Consider the following 26,759-nt stretch of genomic DNA (forward strand, 5'->3'; position numbering starts at 1 on the left):
AATTTAAGTAGAAAAGTAGCTCATAAAAATTGTTGAGGCAAGAATAATACTTTCTTATAGTAGTTGAGGAAGCACTAGGAATAAAGTATACAGATGCAAGAGTTCTGTCTGCAGTCCCTATGTTCATAGCAGCATTATTTACAACAGCTAAGATCTAGAGCCCAAGTGCCCATCAGAAGATGAGTGGATGAAAAAGCTGTGGCACATTTACACAGTGGAATACTATGCAGCCATAAAAAAGAAGGATCTCTTACCCGTAGAGGCCACTGGAGGGACCTGGAGATCATTATGCTAAGTGAAATAAACCAGTCAGAGAAAGACAAGTATCACATGACCTCGCTTATATGTGGAATCTAATGAACAAAATAAACTGACAAACAAAATAGATCTGGAGACATGGAAGCATGCAACAGACTAGATTCTCAGAGGAAGGTAGTAGGGTGTGTGTGGTATGTGTGTGAAAGATATTAACCAAAGAATTTATAAGCATATATGTATAATCCATGGACACAGACAATAGTGCGGTGAAGGCCTGGGGAGGGGGCAGGAGTTAGGAGGAGGTAGTCAATGGGGGGAAAAAGGGGGACATCTGTAATGCTTTCAACAATAAAGATAAATTTAAAAAAAGAAGTTCTGTCTGCAAAAGAGGGGATTGTAAAACTTCTTTGGGCAAAATTCAACTTTTGTACTTATGACATATTTTTTATAGGCCCGAAGGTGAATTTGTGTGCTTGAAAATGTTGATGTTTATGTTTGAAGGCATTATTGATGCACCCATAACTGATATATCTGAGTTTAATCACCATTAGTTTTTCTGAAACCCACTTATGGAAACCACAAAGAGATAGGAAGCTTTTAATTCTGCACATTTTCAGCATGTATGTTGGAAAAAATAAACATATAAGTGCTCATTACACTTCCACACGGCTAGATATGGGCAATTCAAAATGTAATAAATGACAAATTGAATACCAAATGTTTATGGGCAAGTGTCATTCTGTGAAAGAAAAGAAAATTAAGTAGCTTATTTGCTATAATCTGGAAATATCTGCATCAGATGAATTGGGTTAGAATCTCTGTAACTTGGAGCAATGAGTACAGTGGGAGTCACGGCATCTTTCAATTGCTCCAATGATAGATGTCTGATGTCTTAAAAAGAACTGCATTTCTTTACATTGTTTAACCCAGGAAACGGGCAGATTTTCTGATTTTCACGAGAAATGGTCTTTTGGAAAGATAGTTACAAATGCTTATTGATGGGCTCTTTGCAATAAATTGTACTTTCTGATGTGATGTCTCGTCATCCAAAATTCTGACAATTTTCCTCAGGAAAACACCACCTAATATCAGCCCCAAATGGCATTACTTAAGGATGAGCACTGTCTATGATCGCTTACATATGAACTGTTTACCAGTGGTAAGTGACATGTGACAAAATGACAAGGAGGCAGTATTCTTACTATTATAACCGTGAAGAAAAAGGCCTTGAAGATTAGTTTGAAAGACAGTAATACCTTAAACTTTCTTATATATTTAACATTTATTGATTGCCTAGTCTATGCCAAGTAGTGTGTTATGGGATTGAAGGGAATAAAATAGATTGGATTTTTTCAGTGCATAACTAGAAATATTATTCTGTGAGCATGCTAGATCTTACAAGCAGTGCAGCTGAAACTTTAAAGAAACTCACTCATGAAAAGCGAAGGCACCTGCATAGCTGCTCCTAGTGAGAAAGTAATGAAAGCTCTAACCCACAAATCAGATTTCTGAAAGATCTGCTAACAGCAGTAGGTATTACATTTAGGACAAAACTGTTTGTTACAGACTTTTGAAATTTTATTCCCACTCTAAATCTCCTATAGAAATTGATTTTTCCCCCCAATTCAATTTAGTAAACAAATCTCTAATGATTGATTATTTATGAGGTACTATGTTAGATGATAGATATTACAAAGATAAATCCATTCCCTGTCCTCAAGAAACATATGTAGAAATGGGCTATAGCATCAAAACAAATAATAGAGCAGCATGTGTGTGCATGTGTGCCTGCAAACACACACACACACACACACACACACACACACAATACATCAGGTAAGAACTAATCTAACAAAGGCAATTTTAGAGATGTATGATGGTTGTTCTGATAATTTATCGATATTTACTAAAAATGGGAACTAAAAACTGATGAAGAATTACTCATTTTTATTACCAAATATTTTTAAAACAACAGGGGCAGAAACATTCTTTATAATACTACTAAAATAACAATACAGTTTCTAATTTTTCAAAGGTTCTGTATTTACAATTTGATTGTAAAGCAAGTCTTGCCATGTAAAAAATAACTAAGCTGATTTATTTAAAACATTTTCCCTTAAGAGCATAGAAAATCATGTAATTAATTATCAAATATCCAAGTATTAATAGTTCCAAATACTTATGGTTATATCATCTGTTAATTTTGCAATGACCATTACTTCTAATAGAATATCTGAACTCACAGTTGGCTTACTTTTCTGAAAAATGTCATCCTAAAGTTGCAAATATTTCTTTTTGGCAATAAAAGGCGGGTAAACAAGTGAGTTACATTGTGTAATATTACTTCAGCCAGAATGCCATGATTTACATTGTTTCTAGATGACAGAATTGAGCTAAATAATTTTGAAGTACTAAGTGCAGAGAAATGGCTGGTTAGAGAAGGAAAAGCAATTGTAATGGGTCATGGCAGTAAGTTTTCAATGTGAATGAACCAGTTGATGAGTTGAACATGAAGCCTGTGTTCAAATGCATTACTACATTTTTCTTTTCAGTTCCACTTTCAAGATGATTTATATTGAGCTACCTCAATTTTAGGATAAAATGTCTTCGTGATTTTCTTATTATACTACATACAGCAAAATATTTAGTTTCATGGAGGTTTTTTTTTATTGAGATGGGATCTGTATTAATCACAAGTTATATACTTACTCTTTTGGAAACAATGGAAGAGAAGTCCAGGCCAATAACTCTGCATTGTTGGTTGCACACATAATCCCAAACAGTTTTATAGTGAGCATGGATTCCTTTGGAAGTGACTTTATTTCAAGAGGAAAATTGATCCTTAAAATAAAATAAAGTAGATCATCATTTACAATGATATTTTCATAAATATTTGAACCACTATGTTTAATCTTGTAAAAATGGAGATACAGCAGAAATACAGAGAGTAATGGGGTTGGTTACTCAATCAGTGGGGATTGGTAAAATTATAATTTTTACCTGTAAGCTTCTTTTTTAAAATTATGATAACTTGAGTATTTACCCTTTGTAAGCACAGAAGAAAGAATGGTTAACAATGTCTTAGAGAATGGGGGAAGGTATGGAATAACTTGAAATGGGTGGGTTGGCCATAATCAGATGGAGATTTAGAAAAGAATATTCTAAGAAGAGAAGAGTGCATGGACAAGGGCATATATACAAGAAAAGATTAAGTGTAGCTGATAAATAATGAGTGGTTCACTCTGGCTAGAATAAGAGATGTGGTCAAGCTGTGAAAAAGTTATGGAGTATGAAATTAGAAAAATAGGTGGGTTCCAGGATGCTTAAGAACTGTGTATACCAGGCAAAAGAATTCAAGATTTTTCCTAACGGCAAAAGGAAATATTTCAATGAGAGAATTAAAAGTGTAGAAAGTTGTTAATAATTCAGAATGTTGACTATTCTAGGTTATTATGACATCCTGGGAATTTGGGATATGGTTGCTGAAATGCAACAGACATACAATTTCTAGATATGTCAAGGTGAAATAACCCCAAACTCAGACCCTGGGTGAACTGTAGATACGTGCAAAAAAAGATACTAAGGATAAACACAGGATTGGTAACGGTGGGGAAAACTTGAATTTGGGTATTGAAGCCATCAGGCTATATAAGAGAATGTCTACAAGCTTATAAATGATACTGTAAGACTGGGAAGGGTGATCTGAGATCCCGAGTGGTGGAAAGGGAGAAGGGTATCTTTCTTTTCTTCCTGGAGTCATCGTGGTTATGTAGATATGATCAGGTTCTATTATAAGAGCCTCATGATAATGATATTTATTTGTGAGACAAGGAGATGAAACCTATATTTTTCAAAAGACTAAGATGGGAGAATATGTTTACTAGAAGAGGAGAAGGCTAGAGAGAAATAGGAAAATTGAAACAGAGCTAGGCAGAGAGGGGGAAGGTTCATGGAAACAGATTCACCAAGAGATGCGAAGAGGAAAGACAAGAGTGACTGGAAGAGCAAATAGGGCATCTTGGATTGGATATCTGATGGTGTTAGGTGTGGGGAGTATGAACAGAATCCACTGGCCCTGATTTCCCAGTTGAACTTTGGTATCAACTTGTTTAAGCCATGGGTGGTTATTAGAGGACCGATGATGACCAAAGCCTATTATCCAGTTGGAAGGTGCTGACTGAGGTTGGCCCAGATGAAGCCTTAGGTGTTATTAAGCATCTTTTCACACTAAGAATTGGCCATCTAACCTGAATACTAGGGAGCAGTCCTTACTCAGAGTGTCAAATAAGACATTGGTGACTCCCTTTTGTGAGTGGCCAGCAGCATCCAGCCTCAGGAATAAAGAGGAGCTAGTTTAGCTCAGTGGCCATGACCGATTTTGAGAAAGGACACACCCCTTTCTTCAAGATTCTGTTCCCAGAGATGAACGGGTCCAGATCCAGGTGGTAATAAATCAGCTAACAAAAGGAAAGACAACAAGAACTATCTTAGAGGTAAAATGAATAATTAATATTTGACTGACAGTGTATTAGTGGAATAGGACAATGAAGAATTAAAGATGAGTTGTAGGCTTCTAGATATATTACAGTGGGTACCTTTAACTGAACTATGTAATTTAGGACATGATATCATTAAACTAAGAATAACTCTGAGATGTCAATATGTAAACTATGTGTGGAGAGGATGAGCGAGAGGTTTAAGTCTGGAGATAACTGCATTCAAATTTTGGCTTTATGACAAATAATATGTTCTCCCTTGAGCAATGAATTTAATCTTCCTAAGCCTTGTTTTTCTTTATTCATGAAATTTAGTGAATGTTGCAAAAAACAATATATGGAAAATGGTAGGCTGCATGTCAGCATTATATTTATTATTTAATCCAAAGAGTAAAGAAATTCTATTTTTAAAGATTAGCAAGGTTTAGATTACTAAAACATTAAATTGTTACATGTTTAGATAGCTAAAACTAAAAGTATTTAGTTTCATATTCTTTAATACTCATAATATTCATTTACGATGATATGGGCATATTTCTCAGCTTACGAGAAGCTCTGAAAATCAACATAAGATGTTAATGATCCTGTGGAATGTCCAGTAATTTTTTGAATGTTCTCTCTTTTACCTGTAATTGAATTTCTATTCAGTTTTCATATTTCTGTGTTAGAATGGAAGCTATAAAAATTCACTTCAATTCTTTAGGTAATCTATAATGTTCTTTTTTCCCATTGAGTTTGGCTTCTTCATGTATAACCTCACTTGCTAGTGAACTTTTTATATTAAAAATGACAAAAATTTGAGAAGTTACAGTGGGTAGTTACTGCCAATCTCCATTTGCTCATTTTTTATTAATAAAAGTAAATTATTCTGGGGCAAGAATGCATGCTTTCTAAATAGTTATTTATTTATTTCGTGAATACATATGGATTTTTAAAGCCAGAATAACTCACATTCAATGAGAAATCTTTTTCTGCAACTTCTACATGGCTATTGAAAAATCAAAGAAATGGGCTTTTAGACAAAAAAAAAGAAGAAAAATACTTTAAGAGGCAATTCAATAAGTGAAGTCAGATTGCTTCTTTTTATCCAAGCAGCTGGCACAGACCTCGAGTTTTAACCATATGTTTCCCTTACTCTACTCCTGAAAAATGAGTGAACATTAAATTTTTCTTAAACATTTTTTTTCTTCTATAGGAGATAGTTTTCTTAAAATCAGAGTGAGTTTTTGATAGTGAAATGGCAGATTTAAAAAGTCACATTTTTTAATAACTCTCCTTTAATGCTGATATAGAACAATAGACCATTGTAAAGACTTTGACTTTTGTCTAAACAAAACAGGAAGCCATTTCAGGATTTTTAAACAGAATAGTATGGCCTGACTTAGATTTTAAAAGAGGTCACTTTAGGTGCTGTGTGAAAAGGATTATAAAGGCCCAAGGAGAGTAGAGGGACCATTACAAGGCTACTACTGAAATACAGGGGAGAGATGATGGTGGTTTAGACCAATGAAAGTAATGAGAAGTAATATCCTGGAAATGTTTTGAGGAGAGAGCCAGTGGGATTTCCTGGACATGGTGTCTGAGAGGAAGAGATTCACCTGAAGGGTTCGACCTGAACACCTGGAACTGGCAATGATCACCCAGGGTGGCCATCTATGGGTGGAAAAAGTTTGGAATGTAAGATTGAGAGTTCAGTCTTAGACATGCTGCATGTGTAATGTGGAGTTTGTGATTGATGCCTGGGCTAGTGTTATAAATTTGGAAGTTGCCGGCACATTTAAAGCCATGTGACTATGAGAGCAAATTAAAGGAGTGAGAACAGATACAACAGAGGAGAGGCTTAAGGGCTAAGACCATTAGTCTGGGGAAGAAAAGGAGGTGGAGAAGGTGTGTCTAATGAGGGGAGAGAAAAGCTAAAAGAACGTGGGACACAAATGGGGAGCATATTTCAAGGTGGAGGGTGAGATCAACACTGACAACTATTCCTAATAGATCTTGTAAGATGAAGACTGAGAAACAAACATTAGATTTAACTATGCAGGACACTGGTGATTCTAATGGGCTATTTCAGAGGAGCAGAGGCAATGAAAGCCTGATTGGAATACATTTTAGAGCAGAGAGAAAAAACTGAAGAAAGTGGATAGAGACAACTCTTTGGAAGGGTTTTGCTGCAAAGCAGAAAAAATAAAGGGGGCTGGTGGTGGCTGGTGGCGGAAGATTGGAGTAGAGCAGCAATTTTCAATTAGTGTGCTGTAAGAGTTTTTAAAACATGCAATACCTGACTCTTTAGTCAGGGGCACTGACCTCTTCTCCCTTAGGTTGTCAAGTAAAAAAATGACAACAGCCAACACAACAATAGCTGTACACTGTGACTGCCCTGTCTTGAACCATAAATATATAGGTCATATAATAGAGTTGCATATTATTGGTCATGTAGCATAAAACGGTTGTGTCTGAATAGTTAATTCTTGGTACCAGAAATCCTTATATATAAAAGTATAGGCATATGACTTTTTAAAAAGTCACTTTGGAGCAAAAAGGGTAGGTAATTACTATTATTATTGCTTTTTGTAAATCAATCAAAATTATACCTATATTTTTGTCAGGTCAGCAAAATCTACATATTTTTGGTGTGCCACAGAATTTTAGTAATTTTTATGTGTGTCATGAGATGAAAAAGGTTGAAAATAGCTGTAGTAGAGTTTTGTTTTATTTTTTAATTTAATATATAACTATTTTATAATATAAATACTCTGCTTAAAATTTTATATGTTGTAAGAAATGTATGGAAATCACAGTAAAACATTAGCTTTGGAGTCAGCGTGGTCTGAATACCAGTTCTGCCATTTATTGTTTGTGTAGCTTGGGGTAAGTTAATTAATCCTTGTAAACATCAATATGCTGATCTATAAAATGGAGATGACGGCACCTGCTATGTATTTTTGTTGTTGAGATGAGATGTATTTTGGGACTATACTATGATGATTGAAATATAATAGGTGGTCAAAATCAATGCCACATATTATTAAAAAGCACAGTTTTTGTTCCATTAATTTATAGTATAGTAATGAAGTGTATAATCAATTACAGAGTAATGGCACATGTTAATAAAATATATAAAGAATGCTATAGGCACCTACAAAATGGTAAATAAATATTTTTAATGAAAATAACAAAATGAAAATAATTCTGGGTTGAAGTAACTAACTACTAAGGAAATCAAAGAAACTCACCCAGGAAACATAACACTTGCACAATCTTGAAGGAAGAAAAGAAAAATATAGCAAGGTAGTTATTCCAACAACACTAATTATTTTCAATCTATTTTGAGAATTTTTTTCTTTGAAATGACTTTAGAATTAAATTTTTCTCTTGAATTGTTTAAATGATGGAATATAGCTGTCACTTGGAAATGAATCTGATTTTTTGAAACAACCAGGAACAAGTTTTAATTAAGAAGAATAATTTTAGTAATTGAGCTGGTTAATAACAGTTTTGAGGAGTTACTTATTACACAAAATTCATTCATTTGCCTAGCAGCACTTACAGGCCTCTTATTCTGCCTAGTGCTGTTTAAGCCGCTAAAGATAGAATAAGAAAATTTAAAATAAAAAAAACAAAAACCAAAAAGATCTTTTATTATTTAGCAGAAGCAAACAGAAATATAAACAAATACATTCAGTAAAGGACCACAAGGGAGTAGTTTGAAGTTCAGACTAATTGACACACAAAAAGGTGGCCACCGTTTTGAATGATGCAGGAAGGAGTTTATAGAGAAAATGGAAGAGTATATTGAAAGACAATAAGGTGTTCTCAAGGTGGGCAGTGAGGGCATTGTGCTCTTGACAGATGAGGGACCCTTAGCAGAGGCGTAACTTCTCATTTCGTATTTAGTGTACATAGGTCAAGTGCAGAGAGTGGCTGGGTGCCGAGACAGGAGTAGGGTTAACTCCAGAGATGAAGGTTCAGAGATAGGCAGGGGCAAAACACAGAAGGCCTTGTGTACCATGCTAAATGATTTGTACTTTACCTTATAGGAATTAGGGAACCACAAGCAGAACTGATTCTGTGCAATGGAATGAGATCTCATAATTGAAGGTCAGGTATTTGGTCAAAGTAATTAAGAACCTTAACCAAAGCAGGGGAGACAAAGGTTGTCACAGTCCTAGAAAAGGAGGATTTGTTTTGGGATTGAACAATCATGGAGTGTGTAGGAACTAAAGACCACATGCTATGTCTCAGGACATGTATCCATTGATTGAGACAACACTAAGAGTGAGATAAATGGTGTTATCTAACACCATCATAGGACTTCTAAAATGTTGAAAATTTATCAATAAGAAAGTGCAATTTTGGGAGTCAAATTATCTCCCAAGAAAGCCAGACCTCCTGTAAGGTCTGATGTAGAGGGAACTGAGGAGTTTTCTTCTACTTGTGATGGGAAGAAAATTGGCTCTTAGTGAGCAATGGAGACCTAGATAAATGACTGAATAACAGCAGATTAGTATAATAAAAACAGCAAGAAAAAGAATAAGTAGCCTTGAAAAGAGTCATAGATGGAGCTTATGAGTCCCCTGAGATTCTGAGTAAAGTGAGGGTTTGAGGTGGGGGAAACAGAGGAGAGGAGGCAGACATGGATAATATCAAGAAGGTACTTCTCCTTATAGATATAATAAATCTCTATAAAATGGGGAAGTAGGAGCCAGTCATCCCAAATTAGATGGCAGTTTACACAGTGCCCAGATAATTATTGTAAAAAAACTTGACTGTTCAAACCAATTTGTACTAATTGGCTTTTGTGGGAAAATGGACATTACATATATTATTTGGTAATTTCTTTCTTCTTTGTTATATCTGGAATCTACCACCCTCCAACTCCAAATAGAGGGTATTTGTTTGATCCATAGTCTGTGAATAATTAATAATTCTCCTTTTTTCTAATTTCCTTCTTTGATCAGTTAGATAATGTGGATTGGACACTTGTCCAGGTTTTTAAATGGACTTTTAATCTGTTGACTTGAATAGTCATTAATCTATTAGCCCTAGCATATTTATCACATCCCTGAATCAAATCAACTGGCAACATTTTTTTAAATCACATGCTTCAGTTAAACAACAAAAAAAACTAAACCTCTGATCTTTATTAGATAAATGATCCTGCCAGAGTAAAGATTAAACTTACGTTTCATTCCAGTTGACCAAGAAAAAAAACAATTTTTTGACTGGAATATTTCTGCAGTTTCTCACTTGGCACAGCTTCTTTCCAGCATAGGTAAGCCAACAGGAAAAAGAAAATGCTTTATAGCTAAAAAGAAACAACATTGATTCAATAAGCTGAACACTATCAAGAAACAAGTTTTCTATATGGGTCAGTTTTCTCCATGGGTCAGTTATTGTTACAGTTAAAGTCAAATGATAAAGTGCTGTTTGCTTGTATAAAGTTTGACTTAAAAACTACTTTAAGAATTTATGTTGGGTGATGTCAGCAAGATGGCAGAATAGGAAACCCAGATTCTCCTTCCCTTACAGAGACACCAATTCAACAGTAATATGTCCATCTATTCCTTTTGTGAACAACCCAGAAAAAAGTTAAGAGGCTCCTGCACCACAGGCAAGTTTAAAACCAGCCGCATAGAGATCAGTAAGAAAATTCATGGTACTCATTTTCCAGAGCCCCTCACCCAGTAAATCAGAAGGAAGCTCCCAAGTCCCAGCCTTTCCTTGGGGTGGGAAAGAGAAGATGGTAACATACATCTAACATTCAGACATTTCAGGGAGCTATCTGAGAGACTGGTTTCTATTTAAGTGCTGAATAGAAATGGGTACCAGTTTGGGGCCTCTGAGAACAAAGGTTTAACTAGTACATACTCACTCATCACAGTCCTTCCCCCCAGCTCATTGCAAAATAAATAGTAGAAATCCCCCAACTCCTGGCTTCTCCCCAGGGAGAGAAAGAGTTAGAGTATGCATCCATTGTTCTACTTTTTGGGAACTGCCTGAGGGACTAGTTTCTGTACTGCCTGTTTTAGAGGCTTACAGGATCTGCTATACTCTAGATGCCTGGGGACAATGGACCAATGGGAACAAAAAAAAGCTAGGTGGATTGCTGCTGCTCCAGAGGATCTGTGGGGCATTAAAGAGGAGCTGATACAGCTTGGTGGCCTCTCCATTGATGGTGGTGGTGGTGGCGGTAAGAGAGGGAAGTAGGACAAATGGAATGTACATCTCGCTTTTTCAGGGAGCTGTATGAAGGACTGGTTTCTGTCTTACTCAACTCAGAATGCTGATGGGACCTGACATATCCTGGATGCCTGGGTGCAGTGGAGAACAAAAAAGAGATAACCTGCACCAGACAACCTGTAGTGGCACAGACAGTCATTAGAGTATCTCCTGAAGAAAGAAGCAAAATCTAATTGGGAATTTAAACACAAAAGTCCAGAGAATATGTACCTACAAAAAAGGTATGAAAGGCCCCCAAGATCTCTAGATGGGTTGATTGGGACAGTCTTTCCTTGTGTGAAACCAATCCATTAACTCTGGGAGTGGTGGCTATTTTTCAAATGCACCTAATATAAAATAACAAGCACATCTAGAATGAGGGAATCACAGCTCAACAACAGGAACAAAATAAATCTCTGGAAACTATCCTTAAATAAGTGGAAGTATATGAATTACTTGACAAAGAATTAAAAATAACCATAATAAGAATGTTCAACAAGAAAATGATTAATAAAAAATGAGAATATTAACAAAGAAAATGTTAAAAAAGAATCACACAGACATTTTGGAAGTGAAAAATACAATAACTAAATTAAATTTTTAAAAAATTCACTAGAGGAATTCAAGAGTAGACTTGATCAAGCATAAGAAAGATCAGTCAACTCAAAGATAGGTCATTTGAAATTATACTGTCTTAGAAACAAAAAGAATGAAGAAGAGCAAAGAAAGCCTAAAGAAAATTTGGGACAGCATCAACTGGATCAATATACATATTGTGTGGGTATTAGAAGGAGAAGATAGAGAGAAAGAGGCAAAAACTTTATGTGAAGTAATAATGGATGAGAACTTCTCAATTGTGGGAAGAAAATGGACATCCAGATTCAAGAAATCTGAAGGATCAAACTAGGATGAGCCCAAAGAAGACCAGACTAAAATGCATTAAAATCAGATTATCAAATGTCAAAGATAGAGGATTTTGAAATCAGCAAGAGATAAGTGACATGGCAATGTAAAAAGAAAGGTCTCATAAGTTTATCAGCAGATATCTCAGCAGAAATCTTGAAGGCCAAAAGGGAGTGGAATGATATATTCAAAGTGCTGAAAGAAAAAGATGTCAATCGAGAATATTATATCTTGCAAAACTGTCCTTCAGAAAATGAAGGAGAAAGAAATACTTTTCTAGATAAACAAAAGCTGAGGGAGTTCATCACCTCTAGATCCGACTTATAAAAAATGTTAAAGGGAGTCCTTCAAGTTGAAGTAAAAGAATAATAGCAACATGAAAGCATATGAATTTATAAATTTCACTGGTAAAGATAAATATATAGACAAATACAGAATGCTGTAATACTGTAATGGTGGTGCATAAACTGCTTTTAACTCTGGTATAGAATTTAAAAAACAAAGCATCAAAAACTATAATTATAAAATATGCACAGTATAAAAAGATGTACTTTGTGATACCAATAATATAAAGTAGGTGAGAGGAGAAGAAAAGAGTAGAGTTTTGTATGTTATTGAAGTTATCACCTTAAAACAGTGTTTTACATATAAGAAATTTTATATTAGGCCCATGGTTACCACAAACAAGCAAACAAACAAACAAAATACACCTACTGGTAAAAGATACACAAAAGAAAATGAGAAAGGAACCAAAGCATACTGCTACCAAAAATCAGCAAAACACAAAGGAAGACAGGAAGAGAGAAAAAGAGGAACAAAAAGCTACAAGACTGAAAGAAAACAATGAAAATATGGCTATATAAAGTACTGCGCCATCATTAATGACTTTAAATGTAAATTGATTAAACTGCATGAACAAAAACATAACATAGGTGAATGGATAAAAATTCAAGATCCAACCATATGTTGTCTACAAGAGACTCACTTTAAATTTAAGGACACACATAGGCTAAAAGTGAAAGGACAGAAAAAGAAATTCAATGCAAATAGTAATCAAAAGATTGCAGGAGTGGCCAAACTTAAAATAGGCAAAATAGGCTTTTAAGTCAAAAACTGTCACAAGAGACAAGGATATTAAATAATGATAAAGGGGTAGATTTTTCAAGAGATATAACAATTGTAAATATTATGCATCCTAAGTTGGAGCAAATATATTAAGCAAACACTGAAAAATTTGAAGGGAGAAATAGACAGCAACACAATAATACCAGAAGATGTCAATACTGATTATGATGGATAGAACCAGAAGGAAACTCAATAAGGAAACAGAGGGGTTGGACAACACTATCGACCAAATGAGCCTAAGAGATATATATGGAACATTCCACCCAACATTAGGAGAATACATATTTCTTTCCAGAACACATGAAACAATCTCCAGTATAGATCACGTTAGGTCACAAAACAAGTCTTAACAAATCTGAGAAGACTGAAATTATACCAAGCACATCTTCTGACCACAATAGAATGAAACAAGAATTCAACAGCAGGAACAAAACTGGAAAATTCACAAATTAAGAAAAATTAACACTTTTGAATAACCACTAGGTCAAATGAGAAATCAAAAACGAAATAGAAAATTTCTTGAGACATATGAAAATGAACACATAGCATACAAACACTTATGGGATGCAGCAAAAGCAGTACTAAGTTTATAGCAGCAAATGCGTACATTAAAAAGAAAGGTCACAAATAAACAGCCTAACTTTACACTCAAGGAACCAGAAAAGAAGAACAAACTAAGCCCAAAGTTGATGGAAATAAGGAAATAATAAAGATTAGAGCAGAAGTAAATAGAACAAAAAATAGAAAAACAATAGAAAAAATAAACAAAACTAAGTGTCACACCATGTTCTATGCATATACCTTTCTTTATTTTTATCTGACTACATAGTTTTTCCATGGGAATTAAAGTTAAAAATGTTAATAGTTAAAATTATGAAGAACATTCATTAGAGTAGCAATTTATTATATTAAACATCAACTCTTTAATTTTTTTTATAAAATTAAAAAAGAGAAATAGCATAAAATCATTGTCATGCCATGGGTTCTAAAGAAATGTGGATAGAGAGATTAGAGAGGTAGATGGACAGGGAGATAGTGTTTTTTACACAAAAAGGTAAAACTTCCTTTCTGATTGACTCTATAAATATGTGTACAGTTCAGTTATTTGCAAAAATACAGGCCAATATAACAATTATTTCTGATTTTTACTAAAATTGTTTCTTGTAGTTTTTCTTTAAGATGTATATGCAGTGGGTGCAATGAACCCATTAATAAATTACTGTTCTATCAAATTTAATTGATTTAATCAGTATCATCTTATAGATTTAATATGAGGGACTTAAAAAATTGTAATATTATTCTAATTATTAAAAAAATACTACAAAAAATGAAGTCAACCTAAATTCTGGTGATGCTCCATGCATAATTGTGCTTAATTGCTATTGTAACTCAAATAACTCTTGCCTAATTTCCACTTTATCCAGGTACTAATCTCACAAAATATTTCTCTCTCACAACTTGATGGGTATCAGTGATTTTTTTATGATTTTTAATCACTCTCCATCTTCCTGTATGTTCTCTCTCTCTCTGTCTCCCTCTTTGTGTACATGTGTGTATGTGTTCTGTGAATTGGCACTAGTCATTTAGATTCAAACATAAACAAGAAAATTTAGGACAGTCACTAGGTAGGATGAGCATTTTCTGTTTCCATAATGATACATTGACAACATGCAGTAATTTTTAATATGGAGAATGGGAGAAGACTTGAGGGAAATAGAATAGGCATTAAGAATAAAGTTTTTAAAAATGATTTTAAGAATAAGAATAAATTTATGCAGATTACATTTCAAAATTTTATGGAATATTTGCCCTTGCAAATAAGAACAAGACAAATTATACTGTGATCAGAAGCTATGTAAGTATTAATGAACACTTCTGTGAAAAATTCAGCACCACTCACCTGTGCACCCAGGTCTCTGGAATGTTGTGAGCTGCATACACTGTGAAGCTAAGGTGGGACTGGAGCCCAGGATATACACAGGGAATGTTATCAGGTGCATTTAGACTTAGAGGCTGGAAATCTGCATAAAAGCTGCTGCAATAGACAGCAATTAGCTGGTGAATGGATGTGGATAGTTCAGTTGTCACTTTTTCTATCAAGCCTAGGGGGGAAAAGTAATAGAAATCAGGTCATCTGTGAAGGGCCATATTTATCATTAGCCATCTATTATAGCTCTGACATTTTTTATAATAACATTTAAGTAAAACTTAATGAAAATTAAACTAAACCAAGTAAAGCCATCTGTGCCGCTAACTGCAGCCTGGCTTAGGTGCTAGGAGTATAGACAATCAAAAGCTTTCATATCTTCAGTTGCAGAAACTTTGGAAGCACAGCCCTTAATCACAAATGAGTTTTGGATTATTAATTTGGCATTTTGGTCAGCTGTAATCTGCAATAGTTTTTGTTTTAAGTTATTGTTTATAATTGATTTGCAATTAATGAGACAGAAGAGGAAAGCAGCATAAAGTAGTCCTAAAAGGAGCATCCTCACACTCAGGGGACCAACCAGTAGGGATTCTACTGAACAGCCAGCAGTGGAGAATTATACATTTATAGAAATATCTTGTTTCCTGGTCCCCAAATTGTACTGTTGGTACTCTGAAGCAGAAGCATGAACTTCTTGTTAATAATCCCCAAACTTGTGCAAATAAATACACACACAAAATAAATCATAAAGTTGGGTCAGAGGTCTTATTAACTCAAGCAGCAGTGTATGTTTTGGGCTCTCAACTATTTCAATAATTACTCAAACTACTCTACTTTTTGGGCAGATAGACAGTTTTCAGTTATAATTGGCTTCTTCCAGATAATATAGAGATGTGTGCTTATGCATGATGCTTTACTTCCAGCATTCTGGATGGAGCATGCATTTCAAACATCATTAGAAATGTATTAAGGACAGAAGATACAGGGCATGGTGGTGAAATATGGAGAGGCAATGCTTTTTATCTCTGATTTTACTTTGGGAAAAATCAGTATCATGAAATAAAGAAACACTGACAATATTTAAGCAATGAAAATGCATTAATTAGAATCTATGATGATCTAGCACAGAATATAAGTCTCTGGGAACATTCTTATACCATTTATGGGATCTCCTATTCCAAACTCTGAGGAACATGAGTGAAGGGATTTTATTCCAACATTCCTAATGAAAGAAAGAAAGGCCCAGTTCCATGTAAGCATACCTCCAGTTGGTTCACTCCACATTCTATCACTAAGACTTTGTGTTAGTAATATTGTTGGGGAGGGCCCACTAGGAGGGCCCATCCCCTTCCCTTCCTCTATGGTGTCATGGAGATTTCTGGATGCCCAGAACAGGGATCTTTCCATTAGCCCAGGTTTTTTCTCCATGTCCTCTGTCATCCCACTTTCCTGTGATGTGAAATGGCAGTTTTTCAAATATAATTGAATGTCTTCTTTTGAGTAGTGGGAATTAGAGTTGAAAGGCTATCCCTCTGTATATAACTTTCCACTGAAAATGATTAAGGGTATGGAGGAGAGGCCAGGTTATTATTTACATTGCACTGCCACCTCTGAATCCAAGGGTGTTGCTTGAGCATGTACGAGTCAGTTTCCTTGAAGACACTCAGAGTGTTCAGGAGCTAAATGCCATCTGCCTGTGCAAACAAGAACCACCTTGACCACACCCTGCACATGAAATACTATTGTATCTTTAATGCATATTAGGGAAACTGAGGATCAAAGAGTTTAATTCTCCAAGATCATAAAGTCAAAAAGTGGCTGAATTGAAATTCAAAACCAGTTCTGCCTGATTCCAGAGGCCAAGCTCTTTTGTCCTTATCACACTACCTATCATACATCCACTGTTTTCTATGAAGGCAAAGTCCTCCTGCAGTTTTGTAGATGCGCAGCCTCTGTGAACTCCAATTCTCCTGCTGGTTATGGCAGATTGGTCTTTTAAATAAAGCTTGATTATAAATTTGAAATTAGTGACTTTGAGGAAAGACATCTGCTACTTTCTTGACATTCTTACAAATATAATTAGCTAAAAATTGTATAGTTCCTTGAAATAGTCATAAGGATATTTTTCAGTATTCCTTTCATTTTTATAGATCTCTTGATTTTTTTTTTACATTTAGAAAATGTCTGGCTGAAAGTTTAGAGAGTGTGGATAGTCATCCCCTCACAGAACAATCACGTCCATCAGTAAAAAGAACTTTAGCAATGCATTTTCCTCTCAAAAACATTTTGTGTGTGTCTGCATCACCATAATATTTGGATGAAAAATTGAAAACAAGTAAATTATTTTTGATTTTATAACTTAAAAACATCTGGGTATGTGTATGTTTTACCTTTTGCTGAAGTCTCTGAGTTTTGATGAAAATGCTGAAAAAGAAAAATAGGTACAAGGTACACGTGTTATTCAGAAAACAAATTCACAAACAGTCAAACTGATAATATCCAAAAATCTGAACACAAATTTCTCTGGAATGATAAAAAGACAAAGTATTTCTTGGTGTCATATATCAATGTTGCTTATTAAACAGAGGAAATCTAAAATGTAAAATGAACAAAAAGCCTGAATGTTGTAATGAGCAATCTAGGTTATTTGACTTCTTAAAGAGAAATTTCTAGAATAAGCTCAGCTTTTTTAGTATTAGAACAGTTCTCCAATCCCCCTTCCACAACAGTGACTAATCTTTTGATATAAGTTCATTTCTAATTTTCTCTGCTTAGTATGTTCAATTCTCATTATTAGCAGTCATTCAGATGCAAGTTTTTGGCTGCATCAAAAAAAAGGCTGGATGAAAGTGGGCAAAATCATATAAATTCACAATGTAGTTTCATTTGTTTCTTTATTTTTAGGACATTAAAAAAATGAAAGTAAAACACGAGAACATATCCTAAATTTAAAAAATTAGTACCTGAAATTTATTTAGTCATTGTTTAAGTTTACATTCATTAGTGTGGTGGTTTTGTTTGTTTCCCTGTTTATTGGTTTGTTTATGTTATTTTTGTTGGAGGCCTAGATTACTTTAGTTGTTTAGGATTTGCTGGTTATAATTTCATTATCATGGAAACTATATAAGGTAATTAACAGATTCAATAAAATCAAATTCATTCTAAAAGCGAATTCAGTTTTTAATAAGGTCTATTTTAAATGACACTAAAATTTTTAAAATTTTGCTTTGACGAGTTTGCTTTTAAGTAAATTCAATTAATGAAAAGCCCAATTTCTCAAACAAGTAAATTAGGAAATAATTGTTTTCCTATAACAAGAAGCTTGCTACAGTAATCCTTTAGAGAGAAAACAGTTTTATCATGTTTAAAATGTAAATAAATTTACATATAACTTCTCACTTAAATGCATTATTCCTGTGAACCTTTTCAAAAGCATTTCTCTTGGGTAAAATATTTCATCTGAGCATAGTTTCAACCACTAGTCTTAATAGGTCCATACAAGACCTTTACCCCATCCATGTGTGTGAGACTCCTGAAGATGTCAGCCTGACTTAACTAGAATTCAATTTATGCATAAGTAAAACTTGTGTTTTAAAATCACCATGACATCCACCCACAGAACAATGTGTAAGACCATATTTTCCACTTTATGGTTCATTTATTGTATGAGCATTTCATGAAAATATATTATGTGGGCTTCTGGAATATAATTTTGAAGGATGGAAAATTGTTTCCAGTGCTGGGTGGGAGCATGAATACAACTGCATTTGTGATGTGATTCTTCATCTTGCCAAAACTTACATTTAATAAATACCTAATTACTTCTGTGGGGCGGAAAATAGTCTATTACAAGTTGACCAAAAAGTGCAGCCACGAGGAAGGAAAGCTTCTCAGGTTTGACTTAGTTGGCAGAAGACTCATCTGTCTCAGTATTTCTTTAATCTTGGTTCGTGGTGGGCGGATAGACTGAACTACTTTGGCATTGTTAACTGCACTTGGTTAATGCACAAATTCTGTAAAATGTGCTTAATATTTGTGCCAACATTCCTGTGTAGGTGGGCTCATAGTTAAGGTAGAATGGAACAAGAGATGAACAAAAAAATCTGAGTGAAGGTGATGTGGAATAAGCAAACTTTTAATGTGTGCTCAAGGTAAATAGACTGTTTATTAGGGGTACTGGACTGTCGATTTTGGTCACTGACATGGCTGAAATAAAACTGATAATTGTCGGCTCTTCGTTTCTTTGTGTGAATCATCACATAGCATTTAGTGCTCATAAGTATATAAGAAATGTGAAATGCGAGTATGAGCTTTCCTGGAGAATTATAATTGTTTATTGCTTTCCTAGGAAACACTCAACTTCTCCTTGAAGGATACTCTGGGCTTCAGATATATTGAAAGTTTGATATTTCAGAGAAAATTGTCTTTTGTATTCTTTTAGGAGTTTCAGAAAATGAATGTTTTAAAGGCAAAGCTTTTTATCTAGTAATACTTTAAGGTCATTTGAAATGCTTCGTGCTAAAATTAGATTTTCTTCATTCTTTGCTCAGTTGTTTGTTTCAGCTGATTTACTGAGGGCTGGACATAAAAATGGATGAACGACCAAGTGGTCTTAGCAAAAGGCACATGTTCACATTTGTGCATCTGGTCTCCTCCTTGGGCAAATGTTCACATTTGTCACAAGGCTGGCTATAATCAACGACCCTGAGATAATGGGGACATAAGTGGTGCTTGTGTGAATTAACACCATCTTGGCCACCTGGGGAAGATTCTAAAAAACTACCACCAGCACCATCCCCATTACCTCCAGTAATAATAATGACTCTCATTCAAGATACTATCTTCTGGGTTATTATTAATGTTTTACATTAATTATTAATATTATTTCTAATACTTAGATAACACATATAAAAAATTATTAACACTATTTTTAATACTCACAAGAACTCTACAAATTCTGTTTTATTTTTCTGTTTTAGAGATGATTAAAAGTAAAAATCAGGTAGGTGAATGAATTTTCCAAAGGATATTCAACCAGAAAGTGGTAGATCTTGAATTCAAATCATGTTTGCATAACCCTAAGCTCTTTGTATTTTAGGTGTTTGTAATGTCTCCAATATGTGATAACCTAAGGGAAACGAATTGCTTTTTGAAAGTAAATTCTCACTACCGTTATCCTGACTTAACCTCAGCTATTAGAAGGTTCTTCTTAACATTATATAATTCCTAAGTTTTTGAATTTATACAAATATTATTTTCAAAACATATTCGCGATAGGCTTTTGAAGACTATAGTATAATCTTCCCACTCTGACACAGAATAGAAAAATATAATCAGATTAGATGTGCTCACATCAGATTTCTTACCTTGTTATCATTTGTGAGAACCATAGATCTTAATATCTACACACAAAAACAATTTTGGAGGCTACAGAGTTATTTCATTTCCTTCTATAACTGGAAAGTGTAAGAGTAGGTATTTCCCCACTAAGAAACATTTAAGGAAGTAAACACATGTCTATCTCAGACATTGAATTTTGGGATTTATTGACTATATTGTTTACATTTTGATTTCTTCATTACTTTGTGTTTTTAGCTTTCAATAAATGTTTATCTTGAAAATCTTATGGTGATGAGGCTCCATTGCTCCTCAGAGTAATCACTGTCCCTGTTCATGTATGCAAATACGGTATTTAAATTTCTATATTCATTATTACTAGCTAATCACAAAAATGTTCTAATTAAAATAAAACATAGAAAGTTTCATAGTCCCCTATTTGAAACAATAAGCACACTTATTTATATATTGATATAATTGTCCACTTTCTAAATCCATTTTTGAAAGTTCAAGGTTGGCATACATAATGTAACATAATCTGTGGTGTTCTTTCACATGTAAGTAAGGATGCAGGTAACTCTCTCTTACGAAGTCTCCTGCACGCTGGAATGTGTATAGAGGTCTGGGTGGGCATCCCTATTAATACTCTATACAAGCAGTGTAAGCATCAGATTTTAATAATGAAACAAACATTAAAATATCTACTCTGTAGCATTGCTGTGAGGAAGAATTGAAATAAAATAAAACTTAAGTAATATATTAGTGAAACGATTTTATTATTGCAATGTACTATCCAGTACTTGTTATTATTTCTATTATCATGATCATCCTAATCATCATATTTTTCTGCTTAAGCCCTCGATAAACTAATAATAAAACTGACCTATTCTTTTTCTTAGGCAATAATCACACCCACATCAGATTTCTGAGCTGAAAAAAAGAAATCACATAATACTCATTATTTTAAACTAAAAAACCAACAACCCAAGAAATTATTGCAGGATATTGGATCATGGAGGTAGTGTGCATTGCAAATTCAGCAAAAGATGCCACAAACCGACCTCTTCTACATATATGTGTGACCATGCCATCATGGACACTCACGCCTGCAAGTACTGGTGCACATGAGGGCCATTAACAGCCTATGCAAACGCTGGCCTGTGAATATTATTACATAAGCATATTCATCTAAGTGGGTTGCAGGATTGATTTCAGTCTCACTTGGAAGTTATATTGTTGTTACAAACTTCAAAGGTGTAAGAAATTTCCTTTTAATTTATATAATCCCTTTGTATAATAGAGTCGTTTTGATGGTCCCTAAATGATTGAAATATATATGTACACACACACAGAAACACATATATAGCAGTTCAGTCTTTCACTCTCCTTAATTAATTATTGAATTCAGATTTAAAATAATTGCTGTGTAATAAATTAGTATATTTACCTCTGATTTTCTCTGAAGACTTAGATTTAGTTCATTTACAGCATCTGTAATTTGCTTGGTCTCCACACATCCCAGAACACTGCATATATTTTTAACTTCTTCAATAATATTTTCCACGTTTTGCTGTAGATGAAAAGAATTTATATCTTACAGTTTATTGAAATTGATAGGACACTGATTTATCTTTACACTACTTCTCTTTTCATGAAGAGGAAATGGAATAAAATGTGGTTGTTTGCTCCTATGTACAGAGAAGATTTTTCAAGACTGCTTATCCCATGGCCTGAGCTACAGTGTGCACTGAGCAAATGCTCAAAAGTAGGACTATTAAGATTGTATGTATCAGTTCCAACTCTAATTTAACATTATCTGACATAAAATGGGAGAGAGGAAGAGGGGGTAATGAGGAGGAAAGGAAGGAGAGGGACAGTGCATCTGGTTTCTGCAAAATACTTTGAAAACAAGGCAAATGACAGCCGCCCCATGGAAAGTTCCAGGATGCGCCTGTTTCTGTGAGCCCTGAACAGGAGGCAAAAACCATGAAAATGCAGCTTCGCAGTGAGGCCTGGCCTAGGAGTGTTTGGTAACCATTTGAATGGACCGTCCTCGAAGCAACTGATGTTTCCAAAGAAATGGCTGATGGCAAATGCGGCCTCCAGCGGTGACCGGCCCTTCTTAACATCAAACTTACCGGCTGCCCTTTAGACGGTTATGCACAGGTTCATGCTCACCGTTTTAAGAACTTTCCATTAGTCTTTTTATTTCTCATTTTTCACATGCTCTTAAATTAACTTTCATTTTTTTAAAAACTGTTCTATTTTGATCGTATTCTTTTCCGTGTATTATCAGTAAGTATGTTGAGAAATATCTTTCTTCTTTAATTCTGTGCCAATCCCTTTCGCTCTGTGTATTTTTATGAACTCCATCCATGTCATTAACGATGGTGGCTTTTCAAAACATGTCAGCTCCGGCACCAACATCACGGCCATTTTAATGGAGGATTAGACGAGTTTAATCAAAAAAGGTGGGAAAATATTTTTCCTTTTTTTTCCACATAGATGGATTCGCAACCCCAAAGAGATTTTAACTCTCCTCAGTCTAGGTCATTTTCTTAGCAAAACATTACAAAACACAGACATGAAATGGGCATTATATTAAAGAAATGCCATTTTGTCTCTTTTGTGAAAAAACAATTTTTTAAATATGTTGCCAGTATCCCTTACATATGATTTTATAAACACTGTAAATGGATGGCAAAAACCTAGGAAGAATAGTGAATTAATACTGTGACCAATACAATCGGAATCCCAAAAATGTTAACACACTCTGTTAATGAGCATAATGTGAGAAGATGTAATTTAATTGGGATATATTTTGTCTTTCGCAGATTAAGAAAATACAACCACTCAATTATAACTTAGGGAAGTCAAATGTATAAGTCATTCACACGAAAAAAGTCAGCTGTTTTATTCATGTGAGACCTCACTGTGAACCAACATTGTGGCATGGCCAGAAGATCTACTTCATTATTACATTGATTATTGAAAGACATATACTCTCCATAACTAGAAAGTTAAGAATCCCACCACATTTTCCATGCATATAATCTGAACTGAAGCTTAGGTTGGGGTACTACCTTTGAGACTGAGCTTGACAAATTGGATTTTCACAAAGGAGAGCAACCCACAGTTAATATACAGTTAATATGCTCATTCAGATAGTGTACTGGAATTTCTGTCTTGCAGTCAGGTTATGTGTTTAAATCCTGACTCTGCCCCAGATAACTAAGAAAATGAAAATTAAAAGCTGTGAGAATGGTACATATTAGGTACTAAGTTTAGTTTTCATTTATACCTTCTGAATATGTATGTGACGTGAATTTGTGGAAATCTATAAAATATTATGAATTGAAATGCAAATGGTGGGTTGACTTGTGTCACTTGGTAGCTAATTTACTTCATCTCTTACTCTAGTCTTGCAGTGCTTCTTATCTGATCTATTTATCTCATTTAATCTTCAAAAAATTCTGAAAGATAAATCTCATATTCATTATATTCACATATCACTAAGACTGATAGAATATGTTAAGTGAAATATTGAAATAGTAGAATTAACTTGGTGATTAATTGGATGTGAGGAACAACAGAAGGGTTAGATTTAAATGATAGCAAAACTTCATATTTGGAAAACCAAGAGGATAGGGTGCCATTCATTATGGCAGAACACACAGGCAGAATGATAATTTTTTTGGTGGGATTGTTAGGCATATAGTTTTGATACACAGGGCTTGAGCTCCCAAGGGGACAACCAAGTAGACACAGCCTTCAGATACGTGGAAATGCAATGGGGGTTCTAGCTCTAGCAACTGCTGTACTGAGAAACACACATACACACACGCACACACACAAGCACGGTCATATAAATGCTAGGTGAACTATAAGGAAACATGTGAATGTAAAGCTTAGCCCAAAGCAAAGATAGATAAATCTCTGGGTGAGAGAAATTTAAAGAAAGAACTTAAGGCCAGAGTAGCAGCTTGGACATTGATGTTTCAGTGGCCTGGCCTGGGGGAAATGGTCAAACTAGATGTAGGCTTAGAGATTGGTCTTGCTGCTCACAATAGGACAAGTGCTGAAATTTTAGATCTAAACTAGTTGGTATAGGTAGGGGAAGGTTCAGAGCTGGAGCTGTGGTCTTGAAATAAACCCCTGACACTGAATAGTTTGTCACCTGGAAAAAGTGGAAGAAGAAAAACAATGGTTACTGACCAAGAGAACTTTCAAGGAAGTCTTTCTCTACCCAGGGGCCTTGAGTGAGGAAGATGATTACCTGAGTAACTGTGTTATGTGTAGCTGTATTAATTTTTACCACCCATATCAAGAATTTAGGCTAAAAATTGTGCCAGAGAATTGTGATTTTATGGGTTAATGAAAACTGATAATTGTGCTGTGATATTATTTTGTGTGCTAGGTTCCAAGCTTATCTTAGGAAATATTTGATGTACCATAGACTATGAAGGAGTAGCATTCCAATGCTTTAGATACTAAGCTTACCTTAAAAGTGTTTGGAACACTGGAGAAGATTGGTGGCAAACTTTTCTCCTCTGCATCTTTCTAGAGACAAAAGAAAACAAAATAAAACAAAGCAGCATAAAGTTTCCTCGCCCCCCCCCTTCATTTAGCTGTGATGAAGACCAAAGTAAGATCTGTTTAAATAGCCATGTAATCGCTTACCATTTTCAAGGTTTTACATAAACCTTAATGAATTTCTATTTATATTTACATACTGAAAATTATCTAATTCAATTAACAAGTTTGGAGACAAATTGAGAACTTAGAACTACTTTCTTTCCAGGTTTAATAGTTGGTGCTGTTATAAACTGCTTGTTTCTGAAATATTAAAAATAGTCTTTGGAGTTCCATGTCAGCCTAAAATATTCAACTTTGGTCCCACTGTAACAATGAAAAAAGGCAGATAATACACAAAATTGCTATTTTTTCTGACCACATTAGAGACTTGAGGTTACCAGGTAACCAAGTATACTGCAATCCAGAGAGCAATAGGCTGCTTCAAGGAGGGATGGGGCGCACGGCCTTTGACGTTTGGCAGAGCACAGGACAAAGAGGTGGCAACTATACAACAGGGGAAAAACAAACCAGCTAAAATGTTAACAAATTTTTAAAAGCTAGGTATGAGCTAGCATGTCAATTTGAGTTACTTGGGAATTCAAGGAGTTTACATTCCATCTGGAAGCTCTTTTCCACGGACACCTACCGGTTATTCAGGGGAAATATTGAAGGCAGCGCAGGAAAAGGAAGGCCCACGCAGTGGTGCAGGTTTGTAGGCATGTATTTGTGTCTGTGGGACAGGCACAAGCCCCTGCCTACTTCTGTGAAAGGCCCTCTTAGAAGCAAAAGCCTTAAGCTGCCGGTTGATGGTCCCAGGAAGATGATGACCCGGGGAGGGTCAGCACACCCTCTGTCACCCTGATCCCAGGCAAAGAAAATCTTGCTTTGAGGGGAGGGGAAGAGAAAGAAAAGCGGTTTGCCTCTGGGGAAGAGATAGACGTAGCTCAAGATCCTTTGCTGATGAAAGAGAAGTAGAAATAAAAACCTTCTGCTCCTGGAAGGGGCAGGAGACTCTGTCTTGAGTTCTGGATCCTACCTGATGCTAATCAGAGGTCAGGTACCACTGGGAAGCAGTGTGGAAAACTCCCCTGCACACGCTGCAAAGGAAAGGCACATGTGGAGGGGCAGGGCTTCTCGTGAAGTTCCCGTCTTGAGGCTTGAGAACACAGTCTGCCTCGGGCTGTGGTTGGTCCTTACAACAAAAAACTCCCTTTACCTTACTACAAAAAAAATGAGTCTACTTTTAATAGTAATAAACAAGAAAAGGTACGCTGGGGGAGAGACAAAAGCACCGAGGCACAGACAAACAGGGACTGTTGGCAGCAAATCAGTGTCACCCCAATAAATGTAAATAATAAATAAATAAATAAGCAGGTACATGGAGAAAAACAACACCCTGGTATCACAGGCTCCACTGCGAATTCAGGAAATAGTAGCTCGCCCCTGGAGGAATGGGAAGCGTGGCGTGCCCTGCTGATAATGAAAGCAACGACAAAACACAAAGAAAGCTCACAACCTCCAGTCCCCTCACCTTCTAAGACCTCAGATATATATCCTAGAAGAACCCTTGATATTTGTTCAAATGTACATAAATAATAGACTACATAAAATGAAGTTCACTCTCTGATTGAGTGCTATGCAAATCAAAACCACGTGGGGCAAGGCGAAGGCATCTCAAGAACGACACTGAGCGACAAGACACGTGGCTCAAAAGCACATATGGCGGTTTGATTCCATTCGGGTGGACATTCAAAGGAAACCTAAACATGATATTGCTGACGGATGCCCACTTTGGTGCGAAACAGTAAAGAAAAGCTACAAAATACTTGTCAGCAAAGGAGAACTCTTACATGGAGGAAAAAAGGTCTTGAAGGGGCCCGCAGGCAGATCCTACGGTTCTGGCAAGATTTTGTTCCTAA

The 26,759-nt window shown here is 35.2% G+C and overlaps 1 protein-coding gene across 5 annotated transcripts in view; it reads right to left on the reverse strand.

Annotated features, from left to right (window-relative positions):
* The window catches only part of PIK3C2G (phosphatidylinositol-4-phosphate 3-kinase catalytic subunit type 2 gamma), a gene marked incomplete at both ends in the record, with an annotated part of 233,519 nt that overhangs the window by 164,064 nt on the left and 42,696 nt on the right, over positions 1 to 26,759 (reverse strand). For 2 of the 5 annotated variants that reach the window (XM_081128959.1, XM_081128960.1), the window contains 5 exons: positions 2,968 to 3,099; positions 9,937 to 10,059; positions 14,902 to 15,103; positions 17,319 to 17,352; positions 21,713 to 21,835. In XM_081128959.1, coding sequence (XP_080985085.1) covers positions 2,968 to 3,099; positions 9,937 to 10,059; positions 14,902 to 15,103; positions 17,319 to 17,352; positions 21,713 to 21,835 — 614 coding nt within the window. Of the gene's footprint in view, positions 1 to 1,690; positions 1,724 to 2,967; positions 3,100 to 9,936; positions 10,060 to 14,901; positions 15,104 to 17,318; positions 17,353 to 21,712; positions 21,836 to 24,765; positions 24,826 to 26,759 lie in introns of all 5 variants that reach the window. The other 3 variants (XM_081128958.1, XM_081128957.1, XM_081128961.1) reach the window with 3 other exon arrangements.

This window comes from Miniopterus schreibersii, assembly GCF_964146895.1.
Source record: "Miniopterus schreibersii genome assembly, chromosome: 2".
Classification (NCBI taxonomy): domain Eukaryota; kingdom Metazoa; phylum Chordata; class Mammalia; order Chiroptera; family Miniopteridae; genus Miniopterus; species Miniopterus schreibersii.